The 26,081-nt window shown below is 37.1% G+C and overlaps 1 protein-coding gene across 1 annotated transcript in view; it reads right to left on the reverse strand.

Annotated features, from left to right (window-relative positions):
• Positions 1 to 5,992: 5,992 nt before the first annotated feature.
• HELLS (helicase, lymphoid specific) overlaps positions 5,993 to 26,081 on the reverse strand; it is a 56,367-nt gene continuing 36,278 nt past the window's right edge. The window contains 13 exon segments of the mRNA XM_017860964.1: positions 5,993 to 6,554; positions 10,726 to 10,802; positions 10,881 to 10,977; positions 11,994 to 12,153; positions 13,481 to 13,597; positions 14,590 to 14,709; positions 14,790 to 14,873; positions 16,327 to 16,465; positions 16,553 to 16,692; positions 18,661 to 18,822; positions 23,976 to 23,998; positions 24,001 to 24,109; positions 25,037 to 25,133. Of these exon segments, the coding sequence (XP_017716453.1) occupies positions 6,460 to 6,554; positions 10,726 to 10,802; positions 10,881 to 10,977; positions 11,994 to 12,153; positions 13,481 to 13,597; positions 14,590 to 14,709; positions 14,790 to 14,873; positions 16,327 to 16,465; positions 16,553 to 16,692; positions 18,661 to 18,822; positions 23,976 to 23,998; positions 24,001 to 24,109; positions 25,037 to 25,133 (1,420 nt within the window). The 3' untranslated portion in view covers positions 5,993 to 6,459.

Consider the following 26,081-nt stretch of genomic DNA (forward strand, 5'->3'; position numbering starts at 1 on the left):
TAATTCTTTGAAATAAAGACTATAGAACTTCAAACTATCAGAAGCACTTAATGTTAAAATTAGGGCTTTGTAGGCTTCTTATAAAATCTTACCTCAGGCCACACACAGTGGCTCAAGCCTATAATCACAGCACTATGGGAGGCAGAGTCGGGCGGATCACCTAAGATCAGGAGTTCGGGACCAGCCAGGCCAAGATGGCAAAACCCTGTCTCTACTAAAAATACAAAAATCAGTCAGGTGTGGTGGCATGCATCTGTAATCCCAACTACCCAGGAGGCTGAGGCAGGAGAATCGCTGGACCCCTCTGGGAGGTGGAGGCTGCAGTGAGCCGAGATCGCGCCACTACACTCTAGCTTGGACGACAGAGCAAGACTCCATCTCAAAAAAACAAAAACACAAAAACTTACCTCAAATTGCTAAGACTAAAAAAATCATATACAATTGCTAAGACATTGATGAAAGATTTCATCACACGTTTGCTTGGAAACATTCAAGTACCACCTTCACCATACCACTTAACACCTTCAAAATATGGAATAGTGACTTATTAAATAAATAAAGCTAAAAGTACTTTTACACTTTGATCAGGTTCTGAAAGACAAGGCCTGGTTTAAGAATAATTTTTCACGTAAGACAAGAGAGGGAGTAGTATTTGTTTCTATATCATGAAATGAGTCCATCTATTCCTTCCCCTCTATCCCTTACTAAAATCTGGAAACTAAAATGACTGTAAAAAATGAAACAGGTGTTAAACACCCCCAGACAATAAAATAGAAGCAATGACAAAGTAAGATTTTGGGAACTGAAAAATAAATGTATCAGTGTTAATTGACTCAATAGACGAGAAATGAAAGTCTCAGTGTTAGATAGAGGTTTTCACTAAAAAACACTGGCCCCATACCTCCCTGTGAAGTGATTACCACTCCCCCTCACAATGGAAGAAATGTCATGATTAACTCCCTGAAAAGGGTGAATCAGAGGATGTCTGGAATAGGGGAATCCAGATATAAACAGGGTACAGTATTTTACTGAAAACTGAGGAAGTCTACATTTTGAATAGTAAACTCTCTAATATACTGTCCCTCTTTCCTCACCCCAAAAGAAAACTGGCAAAGTACATATACTCACACAGGACAAGTGACTAGAGAATTTCTCTCAGACATATGTACACAATCTCTCTCATATACATATACTGATAATTCGGTGACCCTCAAATAAATGGTCTAGTGAATTCACACTGGAGTAAAATCCACCCTCATGCATGGAGCTTAGAGAGATTTCTTCTAGCTCTTAAATTTGAGGAACAGTAAATGATCCCAAGGCATTTGAAGAAGCATCAAAATAAAAGACAGACTAAAAAAAGGGAAGAATCATTTAATGAAACAGACTACGCAGACGGGGGAAAGAAAGTTTGCTACAAGTTCTAGGCAGAAGCGCTGGTGGTGGTGGCTCATACATATAATACCAATGCTTTGGGAAGCAAACACAGAAGGATCCTCTTGACGACAGGAATTCAAAAACAGTCGGGGCAACACAGCAAGACCCTGTCTCTACGAATTTTTTTAAATTATCTGGGCACAGTGGCACATGCCTGTAGCCCCAGATATTCTGAAAGCTGAGGTGGGAAGATGGCTTGAGCCCAGATATTCAAGAATGTAGTGAGCTATGATTGCACCACTGCTCTCCAACCTGGACAACAGCAAGACCATGTCTCATAAAAAAAAAAAAAGAAAGAAAGAAAAAAAAGTTATAGGCAGAGAAGAGACCACACATTCAAAAGACAAAAGCCTCCAAGAAGTCATTCTAAAAAATTCCCATGAATTAAAAGACAGATTTTCAGACTGAGCTTTTTCAAGAGTAAAACAAAACAAAAATAAGATACACAACATAAAGATGGGCATGGTGTCACATGCCTGTAGTCCACATAACTCTAGTCACGGAGAAGGAAAGATAACTTGACACCAGGAATTCAAATTCAGTCTGTGCAACATAGCAGAAGTCTCTTTAAAAAAAAGAAAAAAAGAAAAGAGCCATATCAAGGACACACATTATTAATTTAGAATACAAAAGATACAAAAGACAAACATTAGGAGCTCACATTAACAAAAGGCAGATTCCCCCAACATTCAACAGACTGGAAATCAAAGTGGCATTAGGGGGCATTCGGGGCCCAGGTGCAGGAGCTCACACCTGTAATCCCAGCCCTTTAGGAGGCCAAGCGGCGGGGAATTTCTTGAGCCCAGGAGTTCAGGACCAGCCTGGGCAAAATGGCGAGACCCTGTTTCTACAGAAAAATTAAAAACTTAGCAGGGAATTTGGTGCATGGCTGTGGTCCAAACTAAACTGGTGGCTGAGGCTGGAGGATCACTTGAGCCTGAGAGGTCAAGGCTGCAGTGAGCTGTGTTCAGGCCTGGATGACAGAATGCGACCCTATCTCCCAAAAAAAAAAAAAAAAAGTATCATTAATTTTCTCTCCCACAACACTGGAAGTTCTGAGACAACACAGTAACTTTCAAAATTCTGAGAAGACAATAATTCCTAATCTAAAATCTCAAACCAAAAGTACTATCCATTAAATGTAGGAATTCAACAAAAATACAGCAAGATTTTCTGAGTTCTCAAAAAATTCATTTCTCTTGAATCCTTTTCTCAGGAAAACACAAGGCAACACAATCCATCAAAATGAGGGAGTAAACCAAGGAGGAAAAAAAGTGAGATCCAGCCAGGAGCGGTGGTTAACACCGCTGGATCTAATACCAACACTTTGGGAGGCCGAGGATGGTGGATCACTTGAGGTCAGGAGTTCGAGACCAGCCTGGACAACATGGTGAAACCGTCTCTACTAAAAATACAAAAATTAGCTGGGCATGGTGGCGGGCACTTGCAATTCCAGCTACTCAGGAGGCTGAGGCAGGAGAATAGCCTAAACCCGGGAGGCAGAGGCTGCAGTGAGCCGAGATCCAGCCATTGCACTCCAGCCTGGGCAACAAGAGTGCAACTCCGTCTTAAAGGAAAAAAAAAGAAAAAAAAGTGAGACGCAGTAAACAGTAGTTCCAAAACATGAAACAGCCAACAGGAATACCCAACAGGATGGTAAACGAAGGTTGCAGATGGAATCAGTTCTACAGTCCAAACTAGAAGAATGTTCCAGGGAGTAGAGATGATGGGATATATTTGAATGGGGAGGTTTATTACTGAATCATGAGATCTGTTTTAATATACTGAGAGGTTTACACTTTCAGAGAAATTAGATATAAATTACTGATAGGTAAAAGAAAAGTAAGTATTAACTTCAAGGAGAAAAAAAAAAGCTGCATAAGAATGAAAAAATCATAGCATATTCCATGGCTTATCGAGAGCTTTAATAATACTTACAGAGCCATAATAAAACTATTGAGTCAATCAAAAATTATTATATAACTACACTAAAAAGATGTAAGGAATCATTATTTCATGTTGAAGTGGTAAGAGGTGGTAGGAATGTAGGCTTTTCAAGAAGGTATTTCTAAGAATTTTTTAAGCATTTGCTCTTAAATATGAGCAACAGTAAATGATCCCAAGGCATCTAAAGAAGACACACCAAAACACCAAACTAAGGGAAGAATCAAATGAAACAGACTATGCGGGGTAGGGGAGGTGGGAGAGGGGGACAGGATGACATTTATAGAAAGTAGGCTGGGCGCAGTGGCTGACGCCTGTAATCCCTGCACTTAGTCCGAGGCAGATGGATCACTTGAGGTGAGGAGTTCGAGACCAGCCTGGCCAACATGGTGAAACCACGTTTCTACTAAAAATAAGAAAATTAGACAGGCGTGGTGGCGCACACCTCTAGTCCCAGTTACTCGGGAGGCCGAGGCATGAGAACCACTTGAATCCAGGGGGCAGATGTTGCAGTGAGCCAAGATCACACCACTGTACTCCAGCCCAGGTGACGATCTGAGATTCTATTTTAAAAAAAAAAAAAAAAAAAATGCCGGATGCAGTGGCTCATGCCTATAATCCCAGCACTTTGGGAGGCCAAGGTGGGCAGATCACAAGGTCAGGAGTTTGAGATCAGCCTGACCAACACGGTGAAACCTAGTCTCTACTAAAAATATAAAAATTAGCCAGGCATGGTGGCATGCGCCTATAACCCCAGCTACTCAGGAGGCTGAGGCAGGATAATCGCTTGAACCCAGGACACAGAGGCTGCAGTGAGCCGAGACTACACCACTGCACTCCAGCCTGGGCAACAGAGCAAGACTCAAAACAAGGGAAAAAAAAAAAGAGAAAGTATAGACAACGAGATTTCCTTTAGAATCAGATGTGAAATGTGAAGTGTGAGGGAAGAAAAGAGAAGACAAGATTTTTGGTTTAAACAACTGGAAGAATAAAGTTGTCATTTACTGAACTAAGGAAAATGCAAAAGAAGCAAATTCGGATTAAACAATATGAAAAGTACAGATATAGTTATCAAGCACCTAGTAAACAGTTGGATATGTGAATCTGGAATTCAGGAGAAAGGTTCTGGTTGGAGATATAAATTTGAGTCATCAGCACAGCTCCTATTAAAGAAATGAAGACCATCAAGGGAATCCCAAACTAGGCTTAGGATATTCCAACATTTAGAGGACAGAAAAGGAAACAGCAAAGGAAACTGAGAAAAGAGTCACAGAAATAGGAAGAAAAAGCAGGCAAATATGTTTGCTAGGAGCCAAATAAAGTAAGTGTTTTAATGGAGAAGAGTCCACAACTGTATGAAACGCTGCTAATAGATAAGTAAAATGAATTCACTGACATCACGAGACCTTAAAAAAAAAAAGGCTCCAATGGAAATGAATATCTGATTGGAATTGGTTCAGAAAAAAAAACAGAACAAACTAAAAACAATGAATACAGGCAAGGAGTTTTGCGATAATAGAATTCTTTTTCAAGGAGTTTTGCTATGAAAGAAATGAGACATTGCAATTGGCTCAAGCTAGGACAAACAATATATCCATAGTATATAATAAAGGACAGGTGGGCACAGATGCTAGGTTTACAGATGCAATGGTGACAACTTTTAAAGATTCTTTTCTGATTGTGTCTATTTTCTCAGGGCAATAGGGAGAAAAGTGAGAGGTAGAAAATACGAGACATGCAATGACAGAGTAAAACTATGAAATCAGTCATTTAGGACAATGTAACAGAAAAGACTGGGTCACTAAGGACAAGATCACGAGTTTCAAGCAAGCCTAGGTCAGCATGCTTATGTGATGGGTTAACATTTTCACTTACAAAACAAATAAACCTGCTCTATAGTCTTTTATTTAACCAAATGTCCTATCTGAAGTTTTTCTTCACCACCAAAGAACTTATTCATATAACCAAAACTTTCCACCTGTAACCCAAAACTACTGAAATAAAAATTTTAAAGAAAAAAGACCTGTGCAAACAGGACACAGGAAAAAAACAATTTAAGTTTTTCTTAAGTGACAGTTTCATTATCCTAAACAGATCATCTGATCTACATTCGAATATGGATGGCAACAGCAATTATTTTTCCATGAAATAAACACCAGCACAGAAATGTATGGCTCATGGAGTACGTCCCCTCTTCAGGGTACATTCAGGATTTCTCTTCCTCACTGCCTGATATCCTTTCACACAGGGTCTAAATTGTACCCCTTTTGGCCTTTATGCTGTTCTATTACGGATTTTGCATTACTTACATACTCCTAAGGCCTGTTCTCTTCTATTTGGTTCTAGTTAACCACTATAAATTTTCAGGATCTGTCTTGTTTTGCATGATATACTACCATTTCCAATTTCTAGTCATTTGTCAACGCCCTAAAGTTTCATTCAGAAACTTCTCTTGTGCTAACAGAACGTCCACTTGAAATCTTTTATATGACACACTCCTATAGTACTAGTGAATGAAACCAAGAAAACAAAATAATCAAATCCTACCGACAGTCAAGTCTTTTGCTATTATTGCACCTAAGCTATTCCTGAAAAAATAATTTAATGAGATCATCTTATAAGGAACATTTATTTGGTAAACTATCTCACAGAAATAGACTCTAAAATCAAACAATTTCTTAAACAATAGATGGCATAATCCCAATCTCTCCCCATGAAAAGTCTACTTCATAACTGAAGTACCCATGAACTGCATTACTAGAAGAAAGGAGGGAAAAAGACATTTACTAAACTTCCACAGGAAGACTGTATAAATCTGGAAGTAGTTAAGTACACATCAGCCTATATCCAAGAATACTACTCAGTCTCAAAAATTAACTGAAAATCTAAACTTAATATGGGTACTCCTTTGTTCTTGGTAAGGCTCAGAAAATTACCATCTATTTAAGTACGCATGGTACTAGTTACATGTCAACTGATATAATAAAAAAGGTGAAGTGGACAATCAGTATTCCAAACCCAATACAGGGAAATCACTAGACGTAAACATAAACTTAAAATCTATTTTTGAGCTCCAGTTTAAAACAAACATTCAGGACTGGAATCTTCAGAATTTTCTAGTATCTTGAAAATCCCCATCTTCTCTTTAATTGGTCCTGAAGCATTCATTTGATCTAAGGGAAAAATATTAAAACAGGTACATTTTAGAAGTATAAGAAGAAGAAATCGTAAAAGAAACATCCAATATAACATTATGAGAAGTGAGTCATCTGTCCAAAATTACAAAACTCACAGTAATATAGGGCACTCTCTTCCTTAATCACCAAGATTTAATAGCAGTGAAAGCAAAAAGGTATCCTATTCTTAATACGACAACTAGAATCAGCCTCTTGGGAGCATACAATCTAAAGCATCAGTTTGCTAGTCAAAATCTGTTTTGCTGAATTTAAGGTAAGATAAACAACTTAAAGAGCAATAAACAATATCAATTTGAATCATGCTTTCAGAAATGTTTTAAAAAGAGGCCCATTCATGGTTCATGTAAAAGCTGAAAACACAGCATGAAAAGCTTACCTTGAGAAACATTTTGAATCAATGACAATATGAAGTCTCCTAAATTTTTATCAACATGACAGCTGTGAAATGAAATCTCTGATTTTAATTTGTATTACTGATTTCTAATCATCCTTGTATGTTCATTAGACATTTCTTTCTCTCTTGGTAACAGCCTGCTCTTATATTATCCATTTTTATTATCAACTTTTATTTACTTGCATATCCTAAACACTTCTTGTTATATGTTGCAAATATTATTTGTGGCTTGTCTCTTATCTCTTTATGGTGGCATGTTTTATAGTAGTCTTTCCTATTAATGTAATTAAAATCTATGAAACCTATCATATAATTTGTGATTTCTGTATTATAAAGAATTATTTTCTAATTCTAAAATCATAAATATATTTTCCTATCTTTTTGGTTAAAATTCTACCTTAAATATTTAGGTTTTGAACACATGGATTGCTCAATCTGAAGTTTGTAAGTGCATTGTGAGGTGACGAGAATCTAGGTTAATTTTTCCCCTATTAATTACTATTTCCCCATATCATCTATTGATTAATAGGAATTTCCTATGAGTGGTTTGAAATTCCATTTGACATTTACTAGCTTTTCACGAAAGTTGTCTTTCTAGATTCACCATATTGTACTTCTAGCCAATGTATCACACCATGTGCTAATTCTACCATCTGATTATTATGACTTTTTAATTTTTAATAAGACTTTATACCTGGTATAGAATACCTTATTTTTCAAAACTGTCTTGGTTCTGGCCCTTTACTACTCTTTCATATAAATTTTAACAACAGTCTGTCTTACAAAAAGTCATTCTGGGATTTTTTTTTTTTAAGAGACGGAGTCTTGCTCTGTCACCCAGGCTGGAGTGCAGTGGCACAATCTTCATTCACTGCAACCTCCACCTCCCAGGTTCTAGCAATTCTCCTGCCTCAGTCTCCCGAGTAGCTGGGATTACAGGCACATGCCTCCATGCCCGGCTAACTTTTTCTATTTTAGTAGAGACAGGGATTCACCGTGTTGCCCAGGCTGGTCTCAAACTCCTGAGCTCAGGCGATCCACCTGCCTCAGCCTCCCAAAGTGCTAGGATTACAGGCGTGAGCCACCGCACCCAGTCGTCATTGTAGGATTTTAATTAGAAGAAAAATTCAAGAATATAAGTTAGTTTTGGGGAACACTGACTTATACTTTGTAGTAACCATTCATATCCACAAATACAGCTAAATCTGTATGTTTATTCAGTTTTTCTATTAATGTCTTTCAATGTTGCATAATTCTGTCCTTACATAAACGTGTTAAAAACTGTTAAACTTTAATTGTAGGCATGGTAGTTTTGTAGCTGTTGTTAAAACCCTCATTATTAAACAATTACTGCTGTTACACATATTATTAATAAGCAATCTTCTTAAATTCTCTTTTAAAAAATTCTGGATTCCCTTGGACTTCCAATGAAGATAATCAAACCAGAAAACTTGCAAATAAAAGCAATTTCGATAATGACAGCACTTTAGGAGGCCGAGGGAGACAGATCACTTGAGCCCAGGAAGAGTGAGACCATCTTGAGCAACATGGCAAACCCGTCTCTACAAAATACACAAAACAGAATTAGCAGGGTGTAGTAACCACACCTGCAGTACCATTAACTCCGAAGGCTGAGGTGTAGGGATTGACTGCCCCCAGCAGGTTAAAGCTGCAGTAAGCCATGATCACATCACTGAACTCCAGCCTCTGTGGCAGAACGAGACCTTGTCTCAAACCAAAAAAATAATGAAGATGATTATGATGTTATGGCAAGTTGGTTTTTGGTATCTAATTAGGTGATCATCTAGTTCTCCATTATTTAATTAATATGGATTGTATTAATATTATGAGATGTTAAACAGTCCTTACATACCTCATATAATGTTGTTTTTTAATATATTTAAGATTTGACCATAATGCTGTATTTCTCATATTTCTCCCTAAACCATTTCAAAGTTAAAATTCAAATAAACATGCAAATAATCCAGAATATCTAAAACGATCTTAAAAAAGAACAAAACCAGAGAAAGTACACTTCCCATAAAGCTACCTTAATTAAATCAGTGCAATACTGGCATAGGAATACCACAGAGATCAATGGAACAGAACTGAGAATACAGAAGTAAAACCTTATATTTATGATCAAATGATTTTCGTCAAGGATGACAAGGCAATCCAACAAAAAAAGGAACAACTTCTAACAAATGGATATTGACATGCAAAAAGATGAAAATTCACTGAAAATAGATCATAGACCTAAATGTAAGAGCAAAAACTATAAAACTGTTAAAAGAAAATATCAACACCTTGAATTAAGAAAAGAGTAATTAAGGCCGGGCGCGGTGGCTCAAGCCTGTAATCCCAGCACTTTGGGAGGCCGAGACGGGCGGATCATGAGGTCAGGAGATCCAGACCATCCTGGCTAACATGGTGAAACCCCGTCCCTACTAAAAAAAAATACAAAAAACTAGCCGGGCGAGGTGGTGGGCGCCTGTAGTCCCAGCTACTCGGAGGCTGAGGCAGGAGAATGGCGTAAACCCGGGAGGCGGAGCTTGCAGTGAGCTGAGATCCGGCCACTGCACTCCAGCCCGGGCGACAGAGCTAGACTCCGTCTCAAAAAAAAAAAAAAAGAAAAGAGTAATTAGACATGACACAAAAATCGTGAGTGACAGAAAAAATTCGTTAAAACTGGAATTCATCAAAATATAAAAGTTTTGCTCTTCAGAAGATACTAAGCAAGACAGTGAAGAGAAAGGCCACAGAGAGTAAGAAAATGTTTTGTTTTCAAAATAATCCATGGTCATCACTGTAGGTGTCAGATCATAAGGTGGTATTCTAAAAACTGATGAAAAAAAGAAGCAATATATCCTGCCTCTCTTCTATCTCAGGAAAACTGTAAGGGAAAGTTCTTAAATAACCCAGCTAATAAAAGAATGACAGAACAAGAAAATCATCACTTTGCAATGATTAAGTTAATAATGGTTCTAATCAACCATTTTTAAAGGATACTAAAAATCATATTAGGCTAGGCGCAGTGGCTCATGTCTGTAATCCCAGTGCTTTGGGAGGTTGAGGTGGGCAGATCACCTGAGGTCAGGAGTTCAAGACCAGCCTGGTCAACATGGCGAAACCCTGACTCTACTAAAAATACAAACATTAGCCAGGCGTGGTGGCAGGCGACTGTAATACTAGCTACTGGGGAGGCTGAGGCAGGAGAATTGCTAGAACCCAGGAGGCTGAGGTTGCAGTGAGCTGAGATTGTGTCAGTGCACTCCAGCCTGGGCGACAGAGTAAGACTCCATCTCCAAAAATAAACTGAACTGAACTAAACTAAACTAAACTAAACCATCATATTAAATAAAGGATGAAGGCTGAGAAGACATTTTGTAGTATTATCTTGATTAATCTTAGCTCACTGGAAATAAGAAACCCAGACATGATGTGCCTCCTGGTATGATGAAAAATACGAAAACAAAGCACTGGTATTCTTAACTAAGACAGGAACTTGAATATATTTACAAAAGTTTTATTTACCAGTTTACAGAAAATATCTGAATTACGGAAAAAGTTAAAGATAATGACATTTATGGGCAAAATGTCATTATGTCTGAGATTTGATTTTAATACTCTGAGAACAAAAATGACAATAAAACTAGGTATATGTGGCTGAATGAATTGTAAAAGGGGTTCATTATATTATGCTAATCGTGTGTATGTTTCGAAGCTTCCATTAAGAAAAAGCATGATACTTACCAATAAGATCACTTCGATCTAACAACAACTCTAGATCTTTATCACTAATGACCTTCTCTCTTGATCCTTTTATTTCCCTATAGAGAACAAAATATTCAAGTATATGTGAATAATTCAAAGCTACAAATTAAATCTTTCTAAAACTAAAAACTCACCTTTCATAATCTCTAGATTTTAATAATTCCATTAATTCCTTAGGATCTAAGAAATTCTTAGACAGATTTAATCCAGACTGACCACCTTTGAAATGATCTAAAAAAAATGAGAAATTAAAAACATTAAAATTCCTTTTAAAACTATAACACAACATATTACAAACCAATCACAATGGCTTGCATTAAGAAGGATGGCAAAAAACAAGTGTTGATAAAGAATAAAAGCAAATAAAACTCTCAGGCTTTCTGGTAGGAGTGGAAAATGGTACATCCACTTTGGAAAAGGTTAGTAGTTTCCAGTAGTTAAATACGCACCCTCCCTAAGATGAAGGACCAAGAAATGCATATGTCCACAAAGACTTGTACAGGACCAGCTTATTCATAATAACCAGAATCTAGAAACAATTTAAATGTCGACCAACAAGAGAATGGAAAAAACAAACTATTCACCATTTTTTAAAAAAAATTCTACTAAAAACAACACAGATGACTGAAAAAATATATTCAATTAAACAGCTAAACAAAGAAAAGACTCAACAATGTGAAAAAAATCAGAATACTGGTTGCTTCCTAGTGATGTTAAGGGGAGCGTAGGAATTACAGGAAAGGGTGAACAAAGAAAATTTCTTGGATGATGAAAATGCTACCCTGATCTGGATGATAGTTACATATGAGTACATACATCTGGTCAAACTTCATTAACCTGTACATTTAATATCTGTGCATTTTGCTTTATGTATGTAATAACTCAACTGAAAAATGTCAGCATTAAAAAAATCCCTTCAAAATTTCCTACAAAATTAATCTACTAAAAAACTGACAATAAGGCTGAGCACAGTGGCTCACATCTATAACCCCAACACTTGGAGAGGCTGAGGCAGGATGAACACTTGAGTCCAGGTGTTCAAGAACAACCTGGGTAAAAAAGTTAAACGGTGTCTTAAACGGACCTCGTGATGCACCCACCTCGGCATCCCAAAGTGCTGGGATTACAGGTGTGAGACACAGCACCCAGCCCAGGCTGTAACATTTCATAAAGAATACAAAAACAATTACAAAAATCCACAACACATAATGCACAATTTAAACAATAAAGCACTACGTGTTATTTACTTTTATGGATGATCAGCTTTTCCAGTTTCCTTTTAGCAGCTGCTCTTTCCACAATTTTCTGATCAACAGTATTTGCTGTAACCAGGCGATAAACAACAACTGGCTTTGTCTGACCAATTCTATGGCATCTATCCTGGGCCTGAAGATCCGACTGGGGGTTCTTAAAGTTAAAAAGAAAATAACATTTAACGGTATTAGCTTAAAATTAACGTAAACTCATGTGGATAAACTCAACATGAATAATGTAGTCACAAACTTTTAAATAGTGGTGTCTTAATTTAAACTTCCAGAGTGGCTTCATAGATAAAATTATCATTCCACAGATCCTTGGCAATATTAACAAAAAAGTTTAAATACCCCAAAGAAAACATTTCAGGCTGGGCACAATGACTCACTTCTGTAATCTCAGCATTTTGGGAGGCCAAGGCAGGAGAATCATGTGAGGATAAAAGCTCAAGACCAGCCTAAGCAAACCAGTGAGGCGTGGTCTCACTTATTTCTACATTTTTTGTGGGCATGGTAGCATGTACTCATAGACCCAGCTACTCAAGAGGATGATGTGGGAGGATCACTTGAACCCAAAAGGTCAAGGCTACTGAGCCGTGATGGTGTCACTGCACTCAAGCCTGGGTGATAAAGTGAGACCCTGTCTCTAAAAACAAAAGTTTAAAAAAAAATTCAATTTTTACATGCAGAAAACTTTATGAAGAAATAACTCTTAGCTGAAAATGGTAATCTTTTCAAAATATGGGTATCTTTTCAAAATAGGTAAGTAAAAATGGGTATCTTTTCAAAATAGGTAAGTAAATTTGTAACATGTACAATTAAAATTAAAAATTCAGAATGGCCAGGTGCAGTGCCTCATGCTGGTAATGCTGGTAATCTCAGCACTCTGGGAGGCTGAGGAGGGTGGATCACCCGACGTCAGTTCGGGACCAGCCTGGCCAACATGGTGAAACCCCATCTCTAATACAAAAATTAGCTGGGCATGGTGGCGGGAAACTGTTATCCCAACTACTTGGTAGGCTGAGGCAGGAGAATCACTTGAACCCGGGAGGGGCAGGTAGTGAGCTGAGTCCGCGCCATTGCACTCCAGCCTGGGCAACAAGAACGAAATTCCATCTCAAAAAAATTTTAAAATTCAGAATGTAGGCTGGGCGTGGTGGCTCAAGCCTATAATGCCAGCACTTTGGGAGGCCGAGGTGGGCGGATCACCTGAGATAAGGACTCGAGACAAGTCTGGCCAACATGGCGAAACCCCGTCTCTACTAAAAACACAAAAAGCCTGGCATGGTGGTGCACACCTGTAGTCCCAGCTACTTGGGAGGCTGAGGCAAGAGAATCACTTAAACCCGGGAGGTGAAGGTCGCAGCGAGCCGAGATCATGCCACTGCACTCCAGCCTGGGCGACAGAGTGAGACTCCATTTCAAAAAAAAATCTAAATGGAAATATAATCAGCATATTCCTTTCTGTACATCCAACTTACCCAATCACTATCATAAATGATAACTGTATCTGCTGCAGTCAGATTAATGCCCAGGCCACCAGCTCGTGTACTCACTAAGAAGATAAATACCTCTGGATCCATGTTGAAGCTGTGCATCTAAAAGCAAAAAGGATGTAAATACAACAGATTAAAAGAAATCTACCATCAAGACTGAAGGAGAAAAATGTTTTGTTACAACTATTAAAGAGTTAAACAAAGGAGGCCAAACAAATCATTCAGATCTATAAAACAATTATGTTAACAAAATCTGTGCTGTTACCTTTTATCATCCAAGCACCTATATTAAAGAGACCTTAATTTTGTTAAAAACCATGTATCACAACAACGTTTAAATAAGAAAAGCTAGTATCAAAAAATGATGAAAAAAAATTGTAGTTGTTGTCTTTACACATGGGGTGACTAGGAGGATGAACTGACTAGAAGGGGGCACAGGAAACTTTCTGGGCTCATAGTAACATCTGTATCTTAATAGAGATTAGGTATAAATTTACATACGCATTTGTCAGAAAGATTCAGCAAATGTATACATTATTTGCTTCAGTATGTGTAAATTTTACCCCAAAAGATAAAATATGCTGAAGTCATTACGGAAAAGGGTAGTATCATCTATAATTTATTTTAAAATGCACCAAAAAAAAAAAAAAAGGATTAAATGTGGAATGGATACAGCAATGCTGCTATTACAGGAAACATGTTTTTAAAAAGGTATAGTCAAATGTTAGCAGCAGATTGTAGGCGGATTTACAGTTGCTTTTTTTTTTTTTCAATTTTGCCATACAGTTGATATTTTCGTAATAGAAAGTTGAGAACAGGGCAAAAAGACAAAAAATTTCCTACTATTCCAATATTCTTACAGTGATGGTTAAGTAGGATATTATTAAGATTGTGCCAGAAGATATATGTATTTGAGAATGAAAAATTAAGACTTCTCAGTACTAAATCAAAATGTTTGTTTTTGATAAAACCACAGGGTTTCTGGTCATTTCTATCTTTTTATCAATTTGTGGGTCTATTTAGAATATTACTTCAGAAATCAAGATAGGAATTATAAAAGAATCGTTTGGGATATATGACATAAGTAGTCTTACGTTTTTTTCTCTCTCTGAGTAAGACATGGACCCATCAAGCCTGCTGAAGTTGAAATCTCTGAGATGGCAGTAATCCATCAAAATGTCCAACATGCTTGTCATTTGTGAAAAAAGCAGCACCTGAAATAAAACATCTTAATATTTATAACAATCAATAAAAAAATAATTGAACAATCCAAAATTCCAATCAAAAGTATCACCTTGTGACCTCTTCTTTTTAGTTCTGGCAGCATTCGATCCAAAATTAAGAATTTCCCAGAATTTGTTACCAATTCTTCATCAATCTTAAAAATGGGCAAAGAGAGAAAAAATTGAGAGAAAAATGTCATTTGCTTTGTTAAAACAAAAGCCATTTGGAAAGTTCAATTTTCAATGCTAAGTCACTTAATAAAATTAAAAACTGACCTGTTATTCAATCTTTGTAAATCAGAAAATAGTTATTACTCAAAGACGTACTCTAGAATGTAAAACCAGCAACTTCACAAAAACAAAATAAAATACAAATATAACTTTGATCTAACCTCAACACTCCTCCCTCCAAGTTGTTGTGAAAGAGAACAACTACGTCAAACTTAATGGGTACATACTCAGGCTTATTCTTTATAATTGAGCTATTTCCAACTAAATGTATATGTAAACTACTGCTAGAATTCTTACCAGAAATTAGAGAAAATACAGGCGCTGATAAGTAATCCAAATACTGTGGATAAACTTTTTCACCTTCTGGTGAAATGACCTCATGAGAGAGCTACTTCCATTTGAGTGGGAAAGTTTGTCTTCTTTCTTACTCTAATAAAGATGTAAAGCAGTGTACCTCTCAAATGGGGACAATTTTGCCCTCCACCTATCCCCAGGGTATATTTGGTGGTGGCAGCAAACTTTTTAGTTGTCATAACTGAGGAAAGTGAATACTATTGGCATCTAATGGGTAGAAGACAGGGATGCTGCTAAATGTCCTAAGTGCACGGAACATTACCTCCTAAGAAAGAATTATCTGGCCCAAAATGTCAATATTGCCAGAAGTGGAAAAGTCTATTGCAAACTACTTCGAAACAAGGGTTATTGAGGGTTACTAAGAATTTATTTCTATTAGTATTATGCTATCTTTCTATCAATTACAAGGAAAGCAACTTCATTTATTTAATGTGAAAACCTCCAAATAAAAATTAGTTTTATTCTATGGTTATCTGTTGATCTTTAAGTAATGAGCAACCAGGTTGATTTTGATAAGCCACATATTAATAATAAAAGAAACAGTGAAAAGATGACCACTCTCTCTAAAATACAGCAAGTAAATATGCAGAGTACAAATCAATTACTAAATTTAGAATTATTAGCTGTTCACATAAAACATGTAAATAAAAATATTAGTTGCATAGAGGCCAGGCATGGTGGTTCTTGCCTGTAATCCTAGCACTCTGGGAGGCTGAGGCAGGATTGCCTGAGAAAGCAGGAGTTTGAGACCAGACTGAGAAACACAACAAGACCCTGTCTCTATAAAAAATAAAAAAATAAAAAAAACTAGTTGCTCATAGAAAGTGACCATTTCTCTAACCCTGAAAAGGTTCTCTGAAATTTCAGAGCGAAGACTGTCTTAGCTTACTGAAGGATTACAATCTTAATGACAAATAGCACCATACTTATTTTTAATAATTATAATCAAAACAAAGTAACATTTTCCACCAATATAAAAGTAATATAAATCAAAACAGTAAATTAGAATTAAATAGTATTCACCTTAAACTCTTGTGTAACAGGGTCTATAGGATACTCAATCAAATATGGATGATTGCAACATTTACGAAGTAGCATCATTATATTCTGCAGCTTCAGATTAACTTCAGATTCTACAGGGATATTCACTTCCACAACAGTTCTACCAAAACAAATAATGCATACATATGAGAAACGCAAAAAACGGTCACAGTCTAAAGAATACTTAAATTCATTTTCAAATTCAAACCTTTCTCGGTCCACCTCTGGCTGTATCTGACTGATCAATTTTTCCAATTCATTAGGGAAATCATCTATTTTGCTGTAATTTATTGATTTTCTAGTTCGTCGTTTTGGTCGACCAGTAGGGCTTAACTCAATTGTTTCTTTCTAAAAGGGAACGAATTAAAGGAAAGCCAGTTTATAAAGCTATATCCTTAGGTTCTAAATGTAAACAAAATAACGCATACTTTATGTACACAATGACAATCTATAGACAAATACAAATGTTGTAGGAAATTAGTTTAATTTTAACATGGACGACAATATCTGAAAGTAAGAGGAAGGGCCTTCATATCTCAACAGGAAAAAATGAAGGGTAAATAAAACTTTGAACTTACACAGGATTCAATACCTTAAAGATGAAATACAGCTCCAGAAATTTGCACTACCTAGGATATTTCTTCAGACTGGTTAACACTGCATGAAATTGCTCATTAACAGACAAGTAATGTAAATTTGTAAATAGTCAGACCTTTCCTTTAATTATAATTAATTATTAAAAAGGGAGAAGAGGCCAGGCTCGGTGGCTCACGCCTGTAATCCCAGCACTTTGGGAGGCCAACGCGGGTGAATCACCTGGGTCAGGAGATCGAGACCATCCTGGCTAACATGGTAAAATCCCATCTCTACTAAAAAAATAGAAAAAAATAGCCAGCCATGGTGGCGGGTACTCAGCTACTCGGGAGGCTGAGGCAAGAGAATGGCGTGAACCTGGGAGGTGGAGCTTGCAGTGAGCCAAGATCGTGCCACTACACTCCAGCCTGGGCGACAGAGCGAGACTCTGTCTCAAAGAAAGGAAAAAAAAAAAGGGAGAAGAGAGTCTAGTGGTTCTATTGTTTAAAAATGCATGACAATAAATATTTTGAAAAGAAAATCTATAGGTCCATAGTGGACAATAAAAAATCTGGACAGTTAAACAAAACTTAAGGGTCTCTTTGAGTTAAATGATAATAACATCCTACCTCTATCTCCTATAATATGGTGGGTAATAATAATCATCAAAGTGATTATTAATCCTTTTGGTTCTCAATAACCTTCAGTAAGGAAATTGTACAGGTTGAACATCCCTAACGGGAAAATAGAAATTCTCCAATAAGCATTTCCTTTGAGTGTCGTATCAGCACTCACAAAGTTTCATTTTGGAGCAACTCAGATTTTGGATGCTGTATATTTGGAGATTAGTCTAGTTGCCAAGTCCTTAGTACAGGGATTCTCAAATAATTGTGTGCTTGTTAAAAATGAATTTCCAAGTTCATCTCCAGAAAGCGTTAGAGTTAATCTGTATGGAAATCTAAATTTTTATTTTATTTTATTTTTTTTGAGACGGATTTTCGCTCTTCTTCCCCAGGCTGGAGTACAATGGCGCAATCTCGGCTCACCGCAACCTCCACCTCCAACCTCCACCTCCCGAGTTCAAGCGATTGTCCTGCCTCTGCCTTCCTGAGTAGCTGGGATTACAGGTATGCGCCACCACGCCCGGCTAATTTTGTGTTTTTAGTAGAGACAGGGTTTCTCCATGTTGGTCAGGCTGGTCTCAAACTCTCAACCTCAGGTGATCTGCCCGCATCGGCCTCCCAAAGTGCTGGGATTACAGGCATGAACCACTGTGCCAGGCCTAAATTTTTAGTAAGTATTCCAGATGACTGCAAAGCAATTAATACAAGGATTATCACTTACATTTTAGCAGGACTGCAGATACTAGGAAACAACTTTTGCCACTGGCCTTATGCCTTATACCCCAGATACAAATTCACCCACGTCCTGAAAATAAACAAGGGGCCATTAAAACTAGAATTTAGGCCAGGCACAATTGCTAACACCAATAATCCCAGCACTCTGGGAGGCCAAGGTGGGCGGACTGCTTAAGCCCAGGAGTCTGAGACCAACCTGGAAAACATGGCAAAAAGCCAGTCTCTACAAAAAAATTAGCCAGGTAGGTAAAGGCTACAGTGAGCAGCGATTGTGCCACTGCACTCCAGCCTGGGTGACAGAGCAACATCTTGTCTCAAAAAAAAAGGGAAAAAAGAGAAATTTTATGTCAAGTTTCCTTTACAATACATTTCAAAACCACTATACCTCACTGGATCCAAACATGTTTGCAATTGTACGGTTCACAATGGCTGTATAAAAGATCTCCTGCTTCTTTGAAAGTGGAGCATAAACGACTACCTCTCGTTTAGGAGGAACTTCAAGAGCAACATCAGACTTCAGTCTTCTCAATAAGAAAGGTGTTAAAATCTAAAATTAAAACATGAACAGAAAAATATGAGTATTAAACATTCTTATTTTTTCAAGGAATACTGTCCCCATATACTCCTTTACCTTATCTTTTGACTTCCTATATAAGTAATATCAAATCTCAAAAGGTGAAAATATCTTCTTGAGATTTTCCCAGACCAGACCAAATGGTAAACTCACAGTATTTGTCCGCAGCATTTCAGAATTTACTTTTCTTTTAAAAATTGTGAGAATCTATCTCAAATAATTTTAAAAGTAAAAATATAAAGGTAGCATTTGTATTTCTTAGGGTTAAAGTTTCAGGTATAGCCCACTTTTAAAATGAGATTTTATCAGAACCATACAAAAGGGGAAATAATAAAATTTTAAAAAATTGTTTTAAATAATGAGTACAAAAGTAGAAATAATAAGACCTAGTATTTCGTAGCACAAAAAGGTGACTACAGTCAACAGTAATTTAACTTTTACATTTCAAAATATAAGGAAGAATATAACTGGAGGCCAGGTGCAGTGACTTACGCTTGTAATCCCAGCACTTTGGGAGGCCGAGGCAGGTGAATCACCTGGGTCAGGAGTTTGAGATCAGCCTGGTGAATATGGTAAAACCCCATCTCCACTAAAAATATAAAAATTAGCTGGGCTTGCTGGCGGGTGCCTATAATCCCAGCTACTCAAGACGCTGAGGCAGGAGAACTGTTTGAACCCAGGAGGCAGAGGTTGCAGTGAGCCAGGAACGTGCCACTGCACTCCAGCCCGGGTTGACAGAGCAAGACTCTGTCTCCACAAAAAAAAAAAAAAAAAAAAAAAAAAAAAAGTATATAGCTGGATCATGTGTAACTAGATCATTAATCCAGGATAATTAAAATTAAAATTTAAAAAGGATAATAAATGCTTGAGGGGATGGATACCCCATTCTCCATGATATGATTATCATGCATTACATTTCTGTATCAATATCAAAACATATAGCTCATAAATATATACACCTACCATGTACCCAAAAAACTAAAAACTTTAAAAAAACTTAAATTTTTGGCCGGGCGCGGTGGCTCAAGCCTGTAATCCCAGCACTTTGGGAGGCCGAGACGGGCGGATCACGAGGTCAGGAGATCGAGACCATCCTGGCTAACACAGTGAAATCCCGTCTCTACTAAAATACAAAACTAGCCGGGTGAGGTGGCGGGCGCCTGTAGTCCCAGCTACTCGGGAGGCTGAGGCGGGAGAATGGCGCAAACCCGGGAGGCGGAGCTTGCAGTGAGCTGAGATCCGGCCACTGCACTCCAGTCCGGGCGACAGAGCGAGATTCCGCCTCAAAAAAAAAAAAAGAAAAGAAAAGAAAAAAAAACTTAAATTTTTTAACAGAATGAGGTTTTAGACTCAGTAAAAAGCCAGCTGACCTAGTGATGCAGACATACAAGTTTCTTCTGTAAGGTCTAAAGTCACAGGTTTAAAATTATTCTCTTTCATTAGCTGAGGTGGTTACAAATGATTATCACATTTATAAAGAGAACACAGAAGCAACAGACAATTATGCCATTATTAAAATATTTGGGTCATTAAAAGAGCACAAACACTTGTTTAAAATCATTGTAGGCCGGGCACGGTGGCTCAAGCCTATAATCCCAGCACTTTGGGAGGCCGAGACGGGCGGATCACGAGGTCAGGAGATCAAGACCATCCTGGCTAACACGGTGAAACCCCGTCTGTACTAAAAAAAATACAAAAAACTAACCGGGCGTGATGGCGGGCGCCTGTAGTCCCAGCTACTCGGGAGGCTGAGGCAGGAGAATGGCGTAAATCCGGGAGAAGGAGCTTGCAGTGAGCTGAGATCCGGCCACTGCACTCCAGCCCAGGCAACAGAGTCAGATTCCGTCTCAAAATAAGTAAATAAATAAAATCATTGTATACTCTAGGTCAGCCGTGGTAGCTCACACCTGTAATCCCAGCAGTTTAGGAGGCCGAGGTGGGCAGATCACCTGAGGTCAGAAGTTTGAGACTAGCCTGGCCAACATGGTGAAATGCCGTCTCCACTAAAAAAATACAAAAAATTCAGTCAGGTGTGGTGGCGGGATTATAGAATCCCAGCTACTCGGAGGCTGAGGCAGGAGAATGGCTTGAACTTGGGAGACGGAGGTTGCAGTGAACCAAGATCATGGCACTGCACTCTAGCCTGGGCGACAGAGACTTCGACTCTTTTAAAAAAAGTGATAATAATAAAAAATAAAAAATTGTATACTCTTTATACCCCTGCCTCCAAATAGTAACAATAGTTTACATATACTAATCATATATAATACAGCTCATTTTCAGGACTCTGGATTTAAATACCCAACAGGTATAGGGTTAATCACAGACTATTACCAGAGATAGTAAACACATTAACAGTGTTGGTAACTACAGATACCAATCCAAAAACAAATATGCCCACAGGCAAATCAGGAAAAATATGTAAATGTTTCATAAATATGCCCACAAACATGTCCGGCCAGGCGCAGTGGCTCACGCCTGTAATCCCAGCACTTTGGCAGGCCGAGGCGGACGGATCACGAGGTCAGGAGATGGAGACCATTCTGGCTAACACGGTGAAACCCCGTCTCCTACTAAAAAATAGAAAAAATTAACCAGACGTGGTGGCGGGCGCCTGTAGTCCCAGCTACTTGGGAGGCTGAGGCAGGAGAACGGCATGAACTCGGGAGGCGGAGCTTGCAGTGCGCTGAGATCACACCACTATACTCCCGCATGGGCAACGAAGCGAGACTCCGTCTCAGAAAAATAAAAAAAATAAAACATGTCCACGTCCTTAAGAAAAACATGAAATAACGAGATATTTTTCTACCACATCCACTGACAAATATTATAGTTTGATGTTAACTGAAATGGCAAATATGTAGAATAAGGGGCACACCATACCGCTGAAACACATGTATAAAAAAAGTATTTATATATGTTGTTCCTAGTATACAAGCTTTCTAAGCGGACAGAAACAAGTATGAGTTATACAAGACCCATCTACCAAAAATTAGCTGGACCTGGTGGCTTGCACCTTTGGTTCCAGCAACTCAGGAGGGTGAGGCAGAAGGATCACTTGAACCCAGGAGTACGAGTCAGAGGCTGCAGATACCAACCTAATGACCAACGATGGCACCACTACTCTCCTGCCTGGATGTCAGAGTCTCCCAAAAAAAAAAAAAAAAATCTGTTGGCCGGGTGCGGTGGCTCACACCTGTAATCCCAGAAATTTGGGAGGCTGAGACGGGCAGATCACTTGAGGTCAGGAGTTTGAGACCAGCCTGGCCAACATGGTGAAACCGGGTCTCCAGTAAAAATAAAAAAAAATTAGCCAGGTGTGGTGGCACACACCTGTAATCCCAGCTACTCAGGAGGGTGAGGCAGGAAAAATCGCTTGAACCTGGGAGGCAGAGGTTGCAGTGAGCCAACATCGCGCCACTGCACTCCAGGCCTGGGCAACAGAGTGAAACTCTGTCTCAAAAAAAAAAAAAAAAATCTATTAGTTATACTTTGGAGATAAGAAAGTAAGTGCAGAAGGAAAACAGAAAGTTTCGCTTTTACTTTTATTTTCTAAATTTTATAATATTTAAAAATATCTTACCGTGTACACACAATTTTAAAATAAAAAATTTTAAATAAATAATTTGTAAAAGTTATACTGCTTTTGGCCTTCCATATGGGGCGGAAATAGAAAAGTAGCAAGCTTAGAGAACTTTAAATGGAAAGTAAAAAAAAAAATTTTTTACTATGCAATGTTTATGCAAACTATTACCAGACTATTGACAGAGATAGTAAACACATTACCAGTGTTGGTATCTACAGACACCAATCCAAAAACAAATATGCCCACAGGCAAATCAAGAAAAATATGTAAATGTTTCATAAACATGTTAAAACACTTCTGGCCAGGCACAGTGGCTCACGCTTGTAATCCCAGCACTTTGGGAGACCGAGGCAGGCGGATCACGAAGTCAGGAGATGGAGACCATCCTGGCTAACACGGTGAAACCCCATCTCTATGCAAACATTGCATTAAAAAAAGGAAAGATTTTGTTTTTGTTACAATTTGCTTCTCAATATCAGAAAACTTCTATCAATTTCTTTGCTCATCTTGATCATTACTGTTTCATGTTTCATTCATTGTAAACAGTTTCTAATTTTATTACAAAATTTTCAAATGTACAAAAAAATTGAAAAAACAAAAAAAAAAAAAGGAAAGAATTCCTGCATATAGAAAATAGTTAAGAAAATATACTAGCGATTTAAAACTATCTCCAACTAATCTGAATTCATTTTGAATGAAAACTTTTTCCTCCAGTGATGCATTAAAACATAATTACGACAAAGCATAAAAGTAATATAAACTCAAATTTAAGCACAGTATTGCACAGAATATTCTTATTGCTAGAACATTCAAAACTGACCCTATTTTGATAAACTGTTGAATTTGGATAGATATAATAAAAGTCCATTATCATATCTTAATATTAATGGAAATTTGAAGTTATCTTCAATTCCACTGAGCCCTGTTATGGAATTATCAACTACGACAATCACTACAAATGTTTAATCAAAAGGCAGATTATCATTTCTCAGGAATATCTATCTACCTGTATATTCTGTGAGGTAACCTGTAAGTGACCAATTCTGTAAATATTCATTGTCTTGACTCTCTAATTAAATTTCCTAAGAAGAGAAACTTAATCCTTTGCTATACTATATGGATTTAACTACTGATGAGGATGTGATGTCAAAACACATCTCTTCCTAAATAAGTCATTTACCCCAATAATTCATACTGGGACATTTAAAAGCTTCTATAACTATTGGCACATTGAAATTTCGATCATTGGCTAGTCACAGCAGGAAAAAAAGAAAATTTTAAATATAAACACACACGCTTGTGCACATGAACACACAAAAGACACCATAAACAAAGTTTATCCCAAAAAGTGAGGAGGGGAAAGAAATTCTTCGCAACATACAGACCATAACTTATTTTTAACATAGTTATTATAAACCATTAAGAAATAAATATTCCAACACACGTTGGAATATGGTCACAAGGAACTATCTATAAACATCTCAATTCAGCAATAATCATCCTTTTTAATCTCTGCAACACACTGTAAAGGACTTCTAACCTCAAAACTGGTATGAAGTTTGAGTAAGTATTTTCATATGGACGTATGTCACATAAATCTTTTCCGGAGGGCAATTTGCCTTCAAAGAAGCCATCATCTGTAAATTCTAACACATACATTCTAGGAATTCTTTCCTAAGGAAATAGCCAGTAATGGGCAAAGGTGTAATGTTAAGTAGAGACACTACAACCTTGTTTATATTGTAGAAAATTTTGAAAAGAGGAAGAGATAGGTATAATTAATTATAGTAGAACAGGACAATGGGATAATAAGCAGTTATTAAAAACCACTGATTTAAATCTACATGTAGTAAAAGGAAAATAATTTTCTGGTAACTGTTTAAAAGACTATCTTAAGGAATAATTTTATTTTACAATCTTTTCTTCATAAAATATAGATAAAACACACATGTTTACACAAAGACAGAAAAGAGTCTGGACTGTCATATAACACAACACAATCATTCCACATACACTGCTAGGAAGTACAATTTTAAGAGGAAGTGATATTTTACTTTTCAGTTCTCTCTTGCCTCACATTTTTCTCATGAACATGTATAAACTTTAATATCAGAAAAAATGATAAAGACTTCGAATAAAATTGCTACACAACTGAGAAGCTTTTCAGGCTCACGTGACTAGATTACCTTTGAAAGTTAATGTTTCTCTAAATTAAAGATAGGTAGGATGGGGTAGGAATTACAGAAAGCAATAAAAATAGATGAGACAGCAGTCATGCAAGGATGTAAATTATAAAAGTACTATTGGCAAGCATTCCATAAAAACCATTCCATAAAACCACAGATTTCTGTTTTGTGCTTGACAAACTTCTCTGTAACCACTGGGGTAAAATGAGTATACTATCTGAAAAGGACAAAACTTAGGTAAGCACTTGAGTCCTGTCATAAAACTCAAGAGAAGAAAAAACAAAGGAGTCATTTAAATGTAGGAGGACCTTCATTTTTCAAATCTACACTACAAAGGATTAGACAGGTGATCTCCAGAGTTCCTTTTATACTCTATCGAGCCTATGGTTAAGCAGAATAAGAAAACATAGAAAACCTGGTGCAGCATATGCAATACATTCTGCTCTCTTTCTTTAGCAATAATATCTTCAGCAGTTTCAGAAAGACTAGTGATGTCAAACCAAGACTCAAAGCTGGAAGAGAAAAATGTTTAAGTTAACCACATAAATTCAGTTATGTCAACATGATACATGATTTATTATTTACAGTAATAATCTGTGATACTGAAACATAGTATTGTTGTACCAAATCCTTAGGTGCAATTTTTAAAAATTATAATGGAAAAGAACACATTCAAACAACAAAGATAAATTGATTGGATTTTTGAACCATCAAGAACTGTGAGCTTAAAGGGAACACTTTTCTGATTTATAAATAGATTAACAACCGTACAGTAGTATAAAAATCAAATAAGATTAAGGTATATATTTATAATTTTACTTTACAAAAGTGAGAACTATCTCTGAAAACCAAAGTCATATGATTTTCTCCACCAGTCTTAAGTATGGCCCACTACAATATTTTAAAATTCAACATATACATAACTTGACAATATTATACATGCTTATTCCTTCCCAATGTTAAAAATATACATATTACAATGAGCAATTAAGTATGAGCATGCAGATTAATAATATATAATAGGTAACATTACATCCAACTGTGGAAAATGCTAGTAACATTTATGCAGTAGACTAGATGTTCCCAAACTTGGATCACCAGAATGATGTTCAAGAAAAGATTCTCAACTCCTATCTTGACACTGTAATTCAGTATGTCTGCATAGGACCTGGAATTCTTGTCTTTCAATAATAGCGCCCAGAGTCACAATAAGGTAGCCTACCTTGAGACACCATTCGGTAACCAGATTTGAAATAAATTCCCAAAATTTAAAATTATTTTTCCACATCCAATTAGCTTACTTCCTTCACTGATGCCAAAACAAGTATAAATTACCTTTTTTGCCCAGGTTATATTTCTGTTGTAATCAGTTTTAGATTATGTTAACAGTACCTCCTCCTCCATTCTGAAGTTACTAATTACTTTCTGAAAACTACTTTTATTTCTGATTGTATTATATA

Source organism: Rhinopithecus bieti, unplaced genomic scaffold (genome assembly GCF_001698545.2).
Source record: "Rhinopithecus bieti isolate Rb0 unplaced genomic scaffold, ASM169854v2 scaffold_57243, whole genome shotgun sequence".
Classification (NCBI taxonomy): Eukaryota; Metazoa; Chordata; class Mammalia; order Primates; family Cercopithecidae; genus Rhinopithecus; species Rhinopithecus bieti.